This window comes from Leucoraja erinacea, chromosome 3 (assembly GCF_028641065.1).
Source record: "Leucoraja erinacea ecotype New England chromosome 3, Leri_hhj_1, whole genome shotgun sequence".
Classification (NCBI taxonomy): Eukaryota; Metazoa; Chordata; class Chondrichthyes; order Rajiformes; family Rajidae; genus Leucoraja; species Leucoraja erinaceus.
The window spans coordinates 27636709-27654526 of NC_073379.1; the positions used below are offsets into that span (position 1 = coordinate 27636709).

At 46.0% G+C, this 17818-nt stretch overlaps 1 protein-coding gene across 1 annotated transcript in view; it reads right to left on the reverse strand.

Moving 5' to 3' along the window:
• The window catches only part of palld (palladin, cytoskeletal associated protein), a 241572-nt gene that overhangs the window by 13339 nt on the left and 210415 nt on the right, over positions 1-17818 (reverse strand). Inside the window, 7 exon segments of the mRNA XM_055632345.1 lie at positions 1231-1438; positions 4107-4239; positions 8125-8183; positions 8186-8221; positions 12587-12736; positions 13263-13484; positions 15500-15601. Coding sequence (XP_055488320.1) covers positions 1231-1438; positions 4107-4239; positions 8125-8183; positions 8186-8221; positions 12587-12736; positions 13263-13484; positions 15500-15601 — 910 coding nt within the window.

Below are 17818 nucleotides of genomic sequence, written 5' to 3' on the forward strand. Positions count from 1 at the left end.
GAACGGGAGATCGATGGTTGGGTAGATTCAGTGGGATGAAGGACCTGTTTCCGTGCTGTATCTCTAAACATCATGGTACTAATCATGTATGCCCTAGTTTGAGACTGCGACTCAGTTCTAGACTCTTCCAGAAGAAAACACCCTCAATTAATCTCCCCTATTAAGTCATGAAGTCATAGGCATAGAATCATCGAGTGTGGAAACAAGTCCTTCGGCACAACTTGCCCACACATGTTCCATCTACTCTAGTCCCACATGGCTGCATTGGACCCGTATCCCTCCATCCATGTATCTGCCCAAATGTTTCTTAAAGTCTTTTAAAAACTTTGCGCATTTCAATAAAGTCATCTTCTAAATCAAAGAAAGAGTCCCTAGCTTACACAATGTCTTCTCATGAACACAGCCCTGGGAACTAATTTGCAGGGTTTCTGTTGCTCTTTTATTGATATAGGAAGACCAGCATGGTAGGCAAGGTTACAGGTGTGGTCTCACCTGGGCTCCAGGGACCTGGGTTCAGTCCTGACACCCGTGCCGTCTGTGTGAGGTTTGAACATTCTTCCTATTACTGTGTGGGTTACCACTGTGTGCTGTGGTTTCCTCCCACATCCCAAAGTAGTGCGGGTCGGTGGGTTAAACTACCCCTAATGTGTAGCTGGGTGGTAGAATCTGGGGACGTTGATGGAAAGGTGGGGGAGAGTACATTAAAAGGAAAATTAGTGGAGGAATGAGATTGCTCTGGGGGGCCAGCGGAGACTCAATAGGCTGAATTGGCTCCTCCATTGTATGGGAATACACAAGATCTTAAAATTTTAAGACAATTGATCGGCCTTAGAACTGGAAGAGTGGTTTGTATTTGTAGAATACTTCACATGACCACAGATGTCTGTGGAATTCTCTGCCTCAGAGGGCGGTGGAGGCCGGTTCTCTGGATACTTTCAAGAGAGAGCTGGATAGGGCTCTTAAAGATAGTGGAGTCAGGGGATATGGGGAGAAGGCAGGAACTGATTGGGGATGATCAGCCATGATCACATTGAATGGTGGTGCTGGCTCGAAGGGCCGAATGGCCTACTCCTGCACCTATTGTCTATTGTCTACGTCAGAACATCTTCACTGGCAGTAAAGTTCCTTTGGCAATGAATCACAGTTGTAATGGACCAATTTGGGATGAAGGGCCTGTTCCCATGCTGCCCAGCTGTGTGACCCTGAGAGTGAAGCAGACACCGTTCCTACCTGCGACCACCAGCTCGAGATTGAAGGAGTTCTGGCCGGCTCGGTTGGTGGCGATACAAGTGTACATGCCGGCGTCTCTGGCAGTGGCGGGCTCGATGACCAGGGAGTGCACGCCGTTCTCACGCACCAGCATCTTGTGGCTGCTGTCGGGACGGATCTGGTTCCCGTTCAGCTGCCAGATCAGGTCAGGAGTCGGAAGCCCACTTACCTGCAAGGGGAATCACAGACCCTATGTTAGGTTTATTATTGATACATGCACCGAGGTACAGAGAAAACCTTTGATTTGCATGCTATCCAATCAAGTCAGATATTCACCAGTGAATTGAATACATCAATGATATACTGGCATCTACACGCCTAGTTTTAGTTGACCCATAGTTTACCTGTGTAAAGGCATTTTAGATTCTCATGTGGCATTGGGATTGGGTTTCTTGGTTGAACATTTAGCTTGTGTGTTTGTTAACATGTACATAGCTTATTACTGAATATGAAGTTAGTTCTTGTCCTTTAGCGTATGTGTGTATAGATAGTTTAGATACTACTTTGGCATTGTGCTTGGTTTTCTTGGTTAAGAGTTTATCCTGGTATTATAGAACGTACTTTGTATTTTAATAGTAATTTATAGATAGCAGTATAGATGCTGCCTTACAGCACCTGAGACTCGGGATCGATCCCGACTACGGGTGCTGCCTGTACGGAGTATGCATGTTTTCCCTGTGACCACGTGGGATTTCACCAGGGGCTCCGGTTTCCTCCCACACTTCAAAGACGTGCAGGTTTATCAGTTAATTGGCTTCTGTAAATTGTCCTTAGAGCGTAGGATACAACTAGTGTACGGGTGATCGCTGAACAGCGTGGACTTGGAGGGCCGAAGGGCCTGTTTCTACACTGTATCTCTAAACTAAACTAGAATATTTACATTTATTTTGTCTCTTCCGTAACTGCCTCTTCCTGTTTCCTCCCACACTCCAGACATGCAGGTTTGTAGGTTATTTGGCTTAAGTAAAAATCATAAATTGTCCCTAGTGTGTCAGATAGTGTTAATACGCGGGGTGATCGCTGGTCGGCGCGGACTCAGTGGGCCGAAGGGCCTGTTTCTGTGCTGTATCTTTAAAGTCTGAAGCTGAAAGTCAAAGCCAGGTGGATGAATGGCTCGGTGTGTAGGAAGAAACTGCAGATGCTTTTTGTTATTATTGTCACGTGTAGCAAGGTATAGTGAAAAACTTCACTGTCTGAACAGATTAGATAATACTATACATCAAATACAATTAAATCTAACCCGTGCAATAGATCAAGCAATGCAGAACTGCCCACCCTATCTATGTCTCTTGATTCCCCTATTCTGGGTAAAATACTGCATCTACCCTCCCCATTGCCATTATGATCTTATACACCTCTATAAGATCACCTCTCATCCTCCTGTGCTGCAAGGAATAAAGTCCTAGCCAGCTCAACCTCTCCTTATAGCTCAGACCCTCGAGTCTTGGCAACATCCTTGTAAATTTTTTCCGCAACTTTTCCAGTTTAAATCTTTTCCGCACCCTTTCCATCTTAAAACTTTTCTGCACCCTTTCCATCTTAAATCTTTTATAAGCACGTGCCTCCAGCAGGTCTTGAACCCACAACTTCCTGAGAGGTAGGTGAGGCCACCTTCCACCGAGTTACTGGGGTTACGTGACCACTGTTGTTTCTCTGTTCACTGACAGCAAAGTTCACGCCACCCCACCTTGGCTTGTTACTCACACCCGCACAGTATCTCACAGAGTTCAAAGAATGCAACCGCTTAAATAAAACACTGGGCTCAAACTCTGAAACAAGAACCCAACCTATGTGGGGAACAATTACTGAACAATCCAGGGTTTAGCCCTTTAATCTGGAAGCCTTTAATTTTTGTTTCATGACCCAAGGTCATCTGCACAGTAGTAAACATCAACATATGTCGCAGGATCATTAGAGGGTAGCACAGTGGTGCAGTGCCACCTTACAGTGCCAGAGATCTAGGTTCAATCCTGATTACGGGCTCTGTCTGTATGGGGTTTGTACATTCTCCCAGTGACCTTGTGCGTTTTCTCCTGGTGCTCTGGTTTTTTCCCACACCCCCAAGACGTGCAGGTTTGTAGGTTTATCAGCTACAGCACCTGTAGTCAGGATCGAACCCTGGTCTCTAGCGGTGTGAGGCAGCAACTCTACCGCTGCGCCACCCTGCCGCCAGTCTGACAACATGAGAAATTCCAGAACAAAGTATCCTTTCAGTTCTTTCCCATAGCATGGTGACCTAAACTGATGTTTGATTCTTTCAAAACTTGCCTACACAATGGGACAATATCCAGCAGCCAATACCCAATCTCTGAGATGTGGGGGGAAAACCAAATGCTCTCAAGTTTAACTCAGGTGGCCATGGGGAGAATGTACAAGCCCCACCCCTAACCAAATTACAGAACGGTCCTTAAATGGGAGAAGGGATAGGGTGCAGACAATTATTTTGTTTCGTTTAGAGGTGCAGCATGGAAATAAACCCATCGGCGCACCAAGTCCACACCGACCAACAATCACCCTTTCACACTAATCTACAGTATGTTAACCCACTTTCGCATCTACTATATCTACAAACCTGCAAGTCTTTGGGACATGGGAGAACATTGAAGCACCCGAAGGAAACCCACGCGATCACTGGGAGAACGTGCAAACTCCACATAGACGGCACTCGAGGTCAGGATCGAACCTGAATCCCTGGTGCTGTGAGGCAGCCGTTCTCCCAGCTGCGCCTCTGTGCCACCCAACCCCAACACTTTGCCACCTCTAACTCTTCTAACTCTAAATTCTCACTTTTCTCCCAGCAACACCTGAAGGAAAAAACTGGATTGAGATCTGGTTACCTTGCAGTCCATTCTGCAGAGCTTCCCCTCCTGAATGACCATGTCTCCCGGAGCCTGCAGGAAGTGAGGTCGGAAGAAACGCTCCTGGATGGATTCTGCTTCCTCTCCGCTATCCCTGGAGCGAGATCGAGGTCTGGGAACGATACAAAGAGAGAGAGAGAGAGAGAGACTTTCACTTCTGGAAGTAAGACACAAACCTGGTGCTCCTGATTCATTCTAACCATTTTGCAGCAATTGTATTTCAAGAGAAATGGAAACTATCCTTATGTTGTTGTGGATACCTGGTTTTTATGTTGTTGTGGATGAGGTGGGATCACATTGCAAACAACTGAATATTTTACTTTAGGAAGGAACTGCAGATGCTGGTTTAAACTGAAGATAGACACAAAAACTTGGAGTGACAGCTTAATTTAGCTTAGTTTAGTTTAGAGATACAGTGTGGATACAGATCCTTCGGTCCACCAAATCTATTGCATTGATCACCCATACTACAGCGGTCTCATATTCTAAACATTTATGCAGTGGGGAGGGGGGGGGGTTAAACCTGCTGAATAATTTAGCTTAGTTTAGAGATTCAGCGTGGAAACAGGCCCATTGGCCCACCGAGCCCACGCTGACCACCAATTCCCCCATACACTCTAGTTCCATCCTACACACTGGGGATGATTTACAGAAGACAATTAACCTACAAACCTGCCCGTCTTTGGAACGTGAGAGGAAACCGGTGCACCCGGAGACAACCCACACGATCTCAGGGAGAACATCCTGATTGTTGATCCTGATCCTGAACAACCAGACTGATTCCTGGGATGTCAGGACTGTCTTATGAAGAAAGACTGGATAGACTTGGTTTATACTCTCTAGAATTTAGGAGATTAAGAGGGGATCTTATAGAAACTTACAAAATTCTTAAGGGGTTGGACAGGCTAGATGCAGGAAGATTGTTCCCGATGTTAGGGAAGTCCAGGACAAGGGGTCACAGCTTAAGGATAAGGGGGCAATCCTTGTAAACCGAGATGAGAAGAACTTCTTTCACGCAGAGAGTGGTGAATCTCTGGAACTCTCTGCCACAGAGGGTAGTTGAGGCCAGTTCATTGGCTATATTTAAGAGGGAGTTAGATGTGGCCCTTGTGGCTAAGGGGATCAGGGGGTATGGAGAGAAGGCAGGTACAGGATACTGAGTTGGATGATCAGCCATGATCATATTGAATGGCGGTGCAGGCTCGAAGGGCCGAATGGCCTACTCCTGCACCTAATTTCTATGTCTATGTTTCTAACACATCCCTGGGATAGGACTGTGAACCTGCAAAGTTCTGGTTCAGAGGTGTACGAATGTTCCTCAGTGAAGCACAGCTGACAAACAAAGTTAAAGCAGATACAAGGAACTGCAGATGCTGGTTTACAAAAACTGACATGAAGTGCTGGAGTCTCAGCAGGTCACGCCGTATCTCTGGAGAACATGGATAGGTGACGTTTTAGGGTAGGGCCCTTCTTCAGACTCCTACAGATTCAAAGCTTCGCCCTTTTATGAAGAAGTTGATGAATGTCCCAAGTTGAAGTTACAGTATCCCTTTATGGAATAAATTCCAACTGTACAAATGATCTGTGCTGTGGTATTCAAAATGTTGGGCCTAAGTACAGATAAAACTTCATGAAATCTGAACTGCATCCTCTGACAAGGCATTTGGTTATAGGTTGCAGATGGATGGTCGAGTGAGATCCAACATTAATTACAGTAGGGGTGTGTAGTGAACCATCTCCAGTCAACGTTCCAATAAATGCATAAATGCACCAGAAAATCTTTCCTGAAAGGATTACTTATTTGAAAATTGGACCCTTGTGACAGAACCCCTTACCACAACTGTTATTGAAGCAGTGTGAAGAGAGGTCACTCATACAAGCAACCTTTGTTAAACAGAAAGCCAGCATGCCAAATATCAAAAATCTACCTTGGACCTGTCTGGGAATTTCTGCTGCATTTTTTTTCTTTTGCCAAACGGCTGTGTCTGAAAATAGAACCTTTCCAATAAAAAGCAAGGCACCACAGTGTTATTTGAACTGGAATACTGGGAATTATTCCCTCTTTTTATAACAATTCCAATTGGTGCCACTTGCGTTTGAGAGGGCCTTTGGTGCTCAGAGTACTTTGACATATTTCAACGTGGCGAAACATTGCAAGGATCCAGAACAAATTTACAAATGTCCTTTTGGTTTCCTTCATGACCTGATATGGTTATTTTAATAATATATCCTCCCATTTATTATTAAATGGGTTCAATAATTCAATGGTTGGAGCTCTCAAATAAAAAGCCATTTGCTCGACTGAATTGATTGAGAGATACAGCATGGAAAAAGGCCCTTCGGCCCACTGAGTCTGCACTGACCATCGGTCACCCGTTCACACTAATTCAATGTTATCCCACTTTCTCATCCACTCCCTACATACCAGGGGCAGTTTACAGATGCTAATAAGCCCACGCGCCGCATGTCTTTGGGATGTGAGAAGAAACCGGAGCACCCAGAGATAAACCCACCATAGGGAGAACATGCAAACTCCACACGGACAGCACATGAGGTCAAGGTTGAACTTGGTTCTCTCTGGCGCTGTGAGGCAGCAGCTCTACAACTGTGCCACTGTGCAATCCTTCTCCAACACACTGTTGAATGCCCCTGTTGAATCTAGCTTCAATACCACCCGTGGAAGTTAATTTCAACTCATAACCATGAAACTAATTCCTTCTGTCACTACTGGGTCTTCTATCAATCAGCTTCATTCTGTATCCCTTCGTTCTTGACCCCTCTGCCAATGAGCACATTTTCTCTCTCAAGACCTTCACAACTTTAAATACATCCAATAAATCACCCCGCCAACTCATCTACTAGTTTCTCCAGTCTCCCCACTTTAGACTTTAGATAGAGATACAGTGGGGAAACAGGCCCACCAAGTCTGTGCCGACCAGTGATCACCCCGTACAATAGCTTCATCCTATATACTCAGGACAAGTTACAATTTTACGAAAGCCAATTAACGTACAAACCTGCACGTCTTTGGAGTGTGGAAGGAAACCATAGCACTTGGAGGAAACCCCCACAGTCACAGGGAGAACATCCATGTACAAACAGCGCCCGTCGTCAGGATCAAACCCGGGACTCTGACACTGTCAGGCAGCAACTCTACCGCTGCGCCACAGTGCCACACAAAGTGCATTATTTCAGCGTGTTGGTGACATGCCCTTTGCCCATACCCAGGCCCAATACTTGTTCTCATTCTCAGTTCTGACGACTAAAAACATCACTCCCTCTGCTCCCCTCTCCCATCAGGCAAGAGGTGCTGAAGTGTGAAAACCCACACCTTCAGATTCAGGGACAGTTTCTTCCCAGCTGTTATCAGGCAACTGAACCATCCTATCAACTACTAGAGAGCAGTCCTGAGCTACCATCTACCTCATTGGAGATCCTCGGGCTATCTTTAATCGGACTTTGTCTTGCACTATACGTTTTTCCCTATATCCTGTATCTGTATGTTGTGGACGACTCGATTGTAATAATGTATACTCTTTCTGCTGACTAGATAGCACACATCAAAAAAATGTTTTTCACTGTACCTCAGTACATGTGACAATAAACTTTACCGAGGCACAGTGAGAATCTTTTTTGTTGTGTGCTAAACTAAACTAAACTAAAGTCTGTTTCCCTTTCCACAGATGCTGCCCGGCTGCCAAGATTTTCTGGCACTGTTGTTTTTGTTTCAATTTTCGAGGCAGTGACACCAAAAATCTTCCATATAAACAGGCGACGTAACCGTCTACACACAAGGAACTGCAGATGCTGGCTCACAAAAACAAATACATAAAGTGCTGGAGTAACTCAGCAAGTCAGGCAGAACATCTCTGGGGAACATAGATGTGGAAGAAGCGTCCCGCCCCAAAACTATTAATGTCACCTGTCCATGTTCTCCAGAGATGCCGCCTGGACCGCTGAGTTACTCCAGCACTTTGTGTCTTTTTTTTAATGTTACCTTCTCCCTGGTGATTGTCCGGCAGGAGAGCGAGGGGAACGTCCTCTCTGGCTCACGGTGTTTGGACCATCAGCCTTCCCGTACAACTTATCCTACCCTGTGGGGAAAGACAAGAAACAAATAGGTTACTCAGCAACTATTCATAGAACATAGCGTTGGGCAGCTTACAACCCAGTGGCATGAATATTGAATTCTCTAACTCAAGTAACCCTTGCATCCCCTCTCTCTCTCACCCTCCCCCACCCTAGTTTCAATGCTGTCCTGCTGAGTTTCACTATCTGTACAACTCAGTATCCTCTAGCCCACAGCCACCAATAGACCACTGTGGGCTCACCCTTTCCTTGATCATCGTTTTGCATATCCTTTATTCATGTGTTCTATATCTCTCTACATGACCGTCTAGACCTCTCGTTTCCCTTTCCCCTGTCTCTCATTCTGAAGAAGGGTCTTGATGCAAAACGTCACCTATTCATTTTCTCCAGAGATGCTGCCTGACCCAGTGAGTTACTCCAGCTATTTGTGTCTGTAGCGTTGTACAGCACAGAAACAGGTCCTTGGCTTGAACACAGCCATGTTGACTCCCTGGAGAGGAAGCACAGGGACTTTGGAGGCTTTCTGAGAACGCTGGCCGCCATGGGATCTTAAGTGTGTTGTGGATATGGATAACAATGTAATTTGATGATTGATGTTTGCAAGCTGCAGGGCAGTTTTGATCTATGCTGTACTTTGTAACTGCTATTATGCAATAAAAGCTCCTGGTTAATGAAGAAAAAATGTGCATGCTGATTTAGTTACACATTTCCACCATTTCCCACCATTATATCTGAACATTTTGTCCTCCAATCTTAGATAACTAATCTACTAACAAATCCCCACTCATCCCCCCCACATTCCCTGTGTGCCACCTGCTTTCATGCCCATTTGTCTCTTCCCCTCTTCCCCTGTACCCTTGCACCTGCATCCTTACCTCTAGTTTCACAATTCACATATTTTTTTATCCTTATCTCAAACCTTTTGTCTTTTTATCTCTGGCCTTTGTCCAACCATCTGCCTGTCGTAAAAAAAACCCTCACCTGTATCCACCTATCAATCTCACAAAACCCTCCTTTCTAAAATAAATACGTATTTTTATTTGTAACCTCTTCCTCCTATCACTTGCAAGGCTTTGACCTACCTCCACCTCGCTCCCACCTTTCTTCCCCCCATCACAAACCTGAAAAAGGGTCCCGACCCAAAACATTGCCTTTCCATGTTCTCCAGTGATGCTGCCTGACCCACTGAGTTACTCCAGCACTCTTGAGTCTTCCTTTGTAAACCAGCATCTGCAGTTTCTTGTGCCTCCATTATGTCTGTATCCTTCTATTCCTTAACTATCTAAGTGCCTGAATGTCTCTCAAATGAAGTGATTGTATCTCATTCCACCACCTTCTCTGGAACGAGTTCCAGATACCAACCACTCTTGGTGTAAAAAACCCTTTCCGCTCAAATCTCCTTTAAACCTCCTGCTCTCACTTTAAACATATGCCCTCTTGTTTTGATACCCCTATTAAAGAAAAGGATTCTGAAGATACACCCCATCAACACGTCAACCACTCACTTGAGCCCGTTGTTCAGCTTTATACAGCAGTATAGCAGGGGAACAGGCTCTTCGGCCCACAATGTTTGTGCCAAACATAATGCCAAATTAAACTAATCCCTTCTAGAAACATAGAAACTAGGTGCAGGAGTAGGCCATTCGGCCCTTCTGCCTGTACTAGCTCCATATTCCTCCATTCCCTACATATCCGTGGGCCCATCTAAAAGCATCATAAGTGCCACCATTGTATCTGCCCCTGCCACCAGCTCTGGCAGCACGCTCCAGTCACCCACCTCTCTGCCCCTCACATCTCCTTTAACCTTTCCCCTATGACCATAAACCTATGCCCACTCGTAGTTGACATTTGCACTCTGGGAAAAAGGTTATTTTAGGTTTAGGTTTATTATTTCCAAGTGTATCGAGGTTCAGTGAAAAGCTTTGTTTTGCATCCTACAATGAGCAGATCAGATAATACTATACATAAATACAATCAAGTCTAACTCGTGCAATAGATCGAGCAAAGGGGAAGATACAGAATGTAGACTGCCCACTATTTTAATGCCTTTACTTAGGGTAAAAGACTGTTCATCTACTCTATTGCCCTCATGATTTTATACACCTCAATAAGATCACCCCTCATCCTCCAAAGAATAATGTGCTAGCCTGCTGAATCTCTCCCTAGAGCTCATGTCCTCAAGTCCTGACAACGTCCTCGTAAATCTTCTCTGAACTCTTCCCAGCTTAACAACAACTTCCCTACAGTAGGGTGACCAAAACTGTACCATACTCCAAATGTGACCTCACCAACGTCTTGCAGTGGTGGAGGCAGATAAGATAGTGGTGTTTAAGAGGGTTTTAGATAGGCACGTGGATATGCAGGGAGTGGATGGATATGTATCACGTGTAGGGAGAGATTCATTTATCTTTCCATTATGTTCGGCAGACATATTGTGGGCTGAAGGGTGTGTTCCTGTGCTGTACTTTTCTACCTTTTATGTTCTTGCTTCCTACCTTCTATATCTGATGTTGTTTTATTTGCTTGGTTGCTGATTCCTTCTGCATTACATGTGGTGGAATGAGAGGGATGTTCAGTGGGTTTTAAAACACAACCGCATACACCAGAACTATGTAAACAGACCCTTTACCTTGGCTTCGATTTTCTGTATGTTTGCCTTTTGCTTTGGAGGGAAATTCTATTCAAAAATAATTATACATCCCTGAGTTTTGCTGAATATCTGACTGGATCTTTAAGAATTTTGTAATGGCATTAAAAACATTCAGGGGTAGCAAGGTGGCGCAGAGGTAGACATGCTGCATTACAGTGCCAGAGACCCAGGTTTCATCCTGATTACGGGTGCTGTCTGTGCGAGGTTTATAAATAAGTGTGTAGGATAGTGCTCGTGTACAGGGAGCGCTGGTCGGCGGGGACATTGCAGGCCAAGGGGCCTGTTTCCGTGCTGTATCGCTAATCTAAAATCAGAAGTCCATATTTGTTCTTGGCTTTCTATTCTTAGGAGTTGTAGAGTTATTTAGCATAGAAATGGGCTCTTCGGCCCAAGTCTATGCGGACCACTGCACCCATCTATACAATCCCATTTACCCGCAGTGGTGCTTAAGGTTTCTTCACCTTGGCGACTCAAGTACTGTGCAGATGCTGCACAGATAATGAGAGTCTCTGCCTCCACCTCCCCCTCAGGTAGTCTGCTTCAGATTCCAACAACTCTGAGTCAAAATAATATTCAGCGGGTCAGGCAATATCTCTGGAGGACATGGATGTGTGGTATTTCACGTTGGAACCCTACGATCAGTCTGAAGAAGTGTCCCAACCCAAAATGTGAGCTATCCATGTCCTCCAGAGAAGCTGACTGACCCGCTGAGTTACTCCAGCAGTTTGTGTTCTATCTCAGCTCTGGTCTTCAATACCAAAGAAGGGAAGTAACTCATCGAACTTCTAAACTCCTTGTTCATCTGGGATGGCATTTTCTATGGGTTACATAAGTTCTTAAATGATAGGAGCAGAATTAGGCCATTTGGCCCAACAAGTTTGCTCCGCTATTCAATCATGGCTGATCTATCTCTCCCTCCTAGTCCCATTAACCTGCCTTCTCCCCATAACCCCTGACACCTGTACTAATCTCTATACAAATACAAATATGTCTCTGCCTTAAAAATGTCAATTGACTTGACCTCCACAGGTTCTGTGGCAACACTTCAAAAGCTTCACTTCCTGAGGTGCTTGAAGAGGACATGTCTCCCACAACAGCTGCTGGTGAGCTTCAACAGGTCAGCCATCGAGTCAGTTCTCACACACTGCATCACAGTATGGTACTCTGGCTGCACCGCAGAGAACAGGAAAGCTCTCCAATGCGTCACTAAGACTGATGAGAGGATCACTGGCACCCAGCTCCCCAGACTGGAGGACATCTACCGGACCCGCTGCATCCGGAGGGTCAAGGGCATCATTAGAGACAGCACACACCCTGGACACTGCCTCTTCACCCCCCTGCCCTCAGGAAGACGATACAGGACACTGAGCGCCCGCATGACAAGACTAAAAAACAGCTTCTACCACAGAGCTGTGACACTACTGAACTCTATCCCCCTCCCACACTGATTCCCCCCCTCTCTCTCACACACCCGCTCATACTCCGATATGTTTTTTAATAGTTATTTTTTAAACTTATTTTATACTCATATTCCCGTGCAGCTGGAGGACTGCTCCAACTAAATTTCGTTGTCTTGTACAATGACAATAAAGATTATTATTATTATTATTATTAACACTGGTTGTAATGGAGTTGCATCCCAAGGTTTATTTGAAAGGAGTCTCATTGGTCTTGTTCCAACCCAACTCTTGACCAAACTCCATGCAAGGACATGACCTACCTGTGGGTTAGCCAACATGATGGTGTAATTTCCGTCATCATCCAACGTGGCAGCTTTGGTGTGGAGGGAGCAGGTCCCGTCTGGATCGCGGCCAATCTGGTAATGCTCGCTACGCTTGGAAATTTGATTGCCGTCCTTGAACCAGTAAACCTGTTGAGGGTGAGGAGCAAAGATGAGGACACCTCGAGGTGAAAGGTCCATCTCAACGTCAACGTAAGACCATAACATTTGCAACATTTACTTAGTGCAGAACCACCAACGATTTTTCGGCAACAGGAGGTCCAGCACCTCCGTTAATCTGGACAAAGTTACGAGAGCATACTTGAATCCCCCCCTGGAAGTCACCCGACAATGTGGCGAGTAAGCCGGGTGAGGTGGCCAACCTCAGCATCAATGGGACTTTGTGACGATCGGCAGGTTGAATGGCTACATCCACAATCCTCTGCCATTTCTTGCAGTTTGGGATGGAGTTGTTACCAAACCATGCTGTGATGCATCCCGATAAAATTATTTCTACGGCGCATCTGTAGAAATATGGTGAGAGTTGTTGGGGACATGCCGAACATCCTAAGCCTTCTAAGGAAGTAGAGGTGCTAGTGTGCTTTCTTGGACATTGCTTTATTATGGCTGGTCCAGGCCCAGTAGTTTTGCCAGCCCCAGTATTCCCCCCACGTACCTTAGGCATGGGCTGCCCGCTGACTTTGCAGGTGAAGGTGAAGGGATTGCCCTCGAACAGCTTGATGTGCTTCAGCTTCTTCTCGAAGGTCGGCGCCGAGCACTGCGGAGGCAGCTCGTCATGGAAGACCTCGTCATCCGACTCGTCAGTATTGGAGCGCTCCAGACGGAACTCGATTTCACTGATCAGCCTCTGCTCAAAGGTGGAGACTTTGTAGTCCTGCTGGAGAGAGAGAGAGACGGGGGGGGGTTGGGGGAAATAGTCAGTGATGGACCACAAGAGGGAGGATGAGAGCATGGAGAGATCAGATTAGCACAGTGTAGGAAGGAACTGCAGATGCTGGTTTGTTCCAAAGATAGACACAAAAAGCTGGAGCAACTCAGCGGATCAGGCGGCAAAGACTGAGAAAAAGACTGACTGGCACTGAGCATCTTCGGAGAGTAGTGCATCTCTCCAGGGAAGGTGTAATTTAGTTTAGCTTAGAGATACAAGGTGGAAACAGGCCCTTCGGCCCACCGAGTCTATGCCAACCAGCGATCACCCGTATTCTACTTCTATCCTACACACTAGGGACAATTGTTTTTTATGGAAGCCAAATAACCTACAAACATGCAAGTCTTGCAACATGGGAGGAAATTGAACCAACAAGAGAACACCCACGCGGTCACAGGGAGAATGTACAAACTCTGTACAAATTTTTTGGTTCTTGATTTCCCCTACATACCAATTTGCAGGGGCCAACTAACCTGGGCATGACTTTTGAATGTGGGAGGGAACTGGGGATCCCAGGAGAGGGGAATCCGATACGGTCACTGGGAGAACGTGCAGACTCCGCACAGACAGCACCGGGAGTCAGGATCGAACCTGGGTCGCTTGAGCTGTGAGGTAGCCACTCTACTAACTAACTGCACCATTGTGTTGACCCATCCCCCCCTCCTCCTCCCCTCCTGTTTCCCTCGAGTTAATAGAAGTCAGCAGATGCAAAACAAATCCCAGAACTTGGCATAGAAAGCATCTTATAAACGAAAAGAAAGACACTACATTTATTCTATTCGCATGAAAATCTTTTTCTTGTTCCCTTGATACATTGTTGTGTAAATCTTATACCATATTTAAGCAAAAACATCCTGGCCTGCGGAGGCCCAAAAAACCCAAATTAAACATAATGTTCTGGCTATTTGTAGCGAACAATTCACTAGAGTTCAATTATCCATGTCTTAACGAGGAAATAAATAGCATGGAAAAGAAAGTAAGAGCTTAATTCAAATTGAGAGAAAAATGATTTGAATCCCCCTCTGTGAATGTTATTATGCTGAACTATCTTAAGTATCGAGGATGATGCCAGGATTCAAGGGCCTGAGCTATAGGGAGAGGTTGGGCAGGCTAGGACTTTATTCCCTGGAATGCAGAAGGCTGAGGGGTGACCTTATAAAGATGTATAAGATTATGAGGGATTTGGATAGGATGAATGCACACAGTCATTTGCCCAGAGTAAGTGAAACAAGATCCAGTGGTTAAACGTTTAAGGTGAGAGAGGAAAGGTTTAATAGGAACCTGATGGGAAATGTTTTCCACCCGGTGGGTGTATGGAATGAACTACCGGAGGAGGTAGTTGAGGCTGGTACTGTAACAATATACAACGTGCCAGTGGAGTTGCTGCCTTACAGCGCCAGATACCCGGGTTCGATCCTGTCTATGGGTGATGTTTGTACGGAGTTTGTAAGTTCTCCCTGTATCTGGGTGCTCCGGTTTCCACCCACACTGCAAAGAAGTACAAGTTTGTTGGTCAATTGGCTTCCGTAAAATGTAAATTGTCCCTAGTTTGTAGGATACAGCTAGTGTACGGGGCATTAGTCGGCGTGGACCCAGTGGGCTGAAAAACCTGTTTCCATGCCGTATCTTTAAAGTCCAAAGTAAAATATTTAAAAGGCATTTGGGCAGGTTCATGGAAGGGGCAGGTTAAAAGAGATACATGCCAAACACAAAGTAGGTGGGACTGACATAGATGGGGCACCTTGGTCAACATGGGCAAGTTAGACCGAGGGGCCAGTTTCCGTGTTTGCATGTTTCCGTGTTCTTCTTATTATACCCCGTGGAAATGTAGGCCAATTATCTAAATTACAGACCTGTGTTGCATTTGCAGAAAAGATTTTCTGGTGCGGAACTAATCAGTTTTGTTCTCTCAATGGAAACAGATCCTTAAGTCAGACAAGGCCTCAAACACGAGCCAAACCCACCTGGGCCCCTTGGTCTTCCTCGGCCTCCTGAAAGTTGAACACCGTGGCGGCATTGTCGGCTCCGAGAAGCCTCCGGGCCATCTTTTCTTCATAGGTCAGTCTCTAAGGGAGGGTTGGTGGGGGGAGAGGGGTGGTGGAGAGCATGGAGGAGCAATAGAGAGGAAACAAGGCACAGATGTTAAGCAACTAACCTACAACCCCCTCCCCACCAACCCCCCCAATACCTCTTCCCTGTGCCCTGTCTGAGTGCGGTCATTTTGCTAAAACTAAGGTTTTACCCTGACTTAGTAAAGCAATACAAAAGGAGCAGCACCTCCTGTAGCTTACAATCGAACGGGGTGAACATTAATTTTTCAGATTTTACACTATAGAATACGGCGTGGAAACAGGCCCTTGGGCCCACCGAGTCCACGCCGACCAGCAATCATTCTGTCAACTAGCACCAGGGACAATGGAATTTACAGAAGCCAATTAACCTGCACGTCTTTGGAGTGTGGGAGAAAACCGGAGCACCCGGAGAAAACCCACGCAGTCATGGGGAGAATGTACAAACTCCGTACATACAACACCCATAAACAGGATCTCTGGCGCTATGAGGCAGCAACTCTACCGTTGCACCACTGTCTATAAATACTCTATAAACACTCCCCCTCCTCTAAACCTACCAACAAGGGAACTGCTGTTGTAGTCATGGCAGGCTGACATCTACCGTGCTGAGGCCGGATGTCATCTCTCTGACACATCCTCATACCTACCCCTTGACCATGACCCCAAAGACCACCAGGCTTCTTCTCTCAGACTGTTCCAAATCTCATCACTGAAGTAGGATCCCAACCCGAAACGCCATGTATCCATGTGCTCCAGAGATGCTCCCTGACCCGTTGCACTACTCCAGCACTTTGTGTCCTTTTGTGTAAATCAGCATCTGCAGTTCCCTGTTTGTACCCGCATCTCCTTTCTCTGCCCCATCTCTGTTCCCTGTGTCCACCTGTATGTATACCCATTTCTGTCACAATCTCACCCTTCTCTCCCTTTGTCCCCTTCCCCTGGCTTTGTCCCCTTCCCCTGGCTTTGCAGTCCACACCTCTTCTATCCTTATCTCCTTAATTCACGATGATTTGTCTTTTCAACTCTGGTCTTCGTCCAACCATCTCCCCCCCTTTCACCTGTATCCACCTATCACTTGCCAGGTGTTGTTCCGTCCCCTCTTCTCTTCCTGCTTCTCCCCCCTCCTCGCACTACAATCAGTCTGAAGAAGGGTCCCAACCCAAAATGTCACCTCCAGAGATACTGCCCGACCCATTGAGTTACTCCAGCACAGGTCATAAGTGATAGGAGCAGAATTAGGCCATTCGGCCCATCAAGTCTACTCCGCCAATCAACCATGGCTGATCTATGTCTCCATCGTAACACCATTCTCCTGCCTTCTCCCCATAACTCCTCACACCCGTATTAATCAAGAATCTATCTATGGGTTTAAAATATCCATTGACGGCCTCCACAGCCTTCTGGGACAAAGAATTCCACAGATTCATCACCCACTGACTAAAGACATTCCTCTTCATCTTCCTAAAGAAATGTCCTTTAATTCTGAGGCTATGACCTCTAGTTCTAAACTCCCCCACTAACATAGAAACATAGAAACATAGAAAATAGGCGCAGGAGGAGGCTATTTGGCCCTTCGAGCCAGCACCGCCATTCATTATGATCATGGCTGATCGTCCCCAATCAATAACCTGTGCCTGCCTTCTCCCCATTTCCCTTGATTCCACTAGCCCCTAGAGCTCTATCCAACTCTCTCTTAAATCCATCCAGTGACTTGGCCTCCACTGCCCTCTGTGGCAGGGAATTCCACAAATTCACAACTCTCTGGACGAAAAAGTTTTTTCTCACCTCAGTCTTAAATGACCTCACCTTTATTCTAAGACTGTGGCCCCTGGTTCTGGACTCACCCAACATTGGGAACATTTTTCCTGCATCAAGCTTGTCCAGTCCTTTTCTAATTTTATATGTTTCTATAAGATCCCCCTCATCCTTCTAAACTCCTGTGAATACAAGCCTAGTCTTTTCAATCTTTCCTCATATGACAGTCCCGCCATCCCAGGGATCAATCTCGTGAACACTAGTGGAAACATCCCCTGCACATCCACTCCATCCAAGCCTTCCACTATTCGGTAAGTTTCAATGAGGTCTACCCTCATCCTTCTAAACTCCAACTAGTACAGGGCTAGTGCTGTCAAATTGTCACATATGTTAACTCGCTCAGTCCTGGGATAATTCTTGTAAACCTCCACTGGACCCTCTCCAGAGCCAGCACAT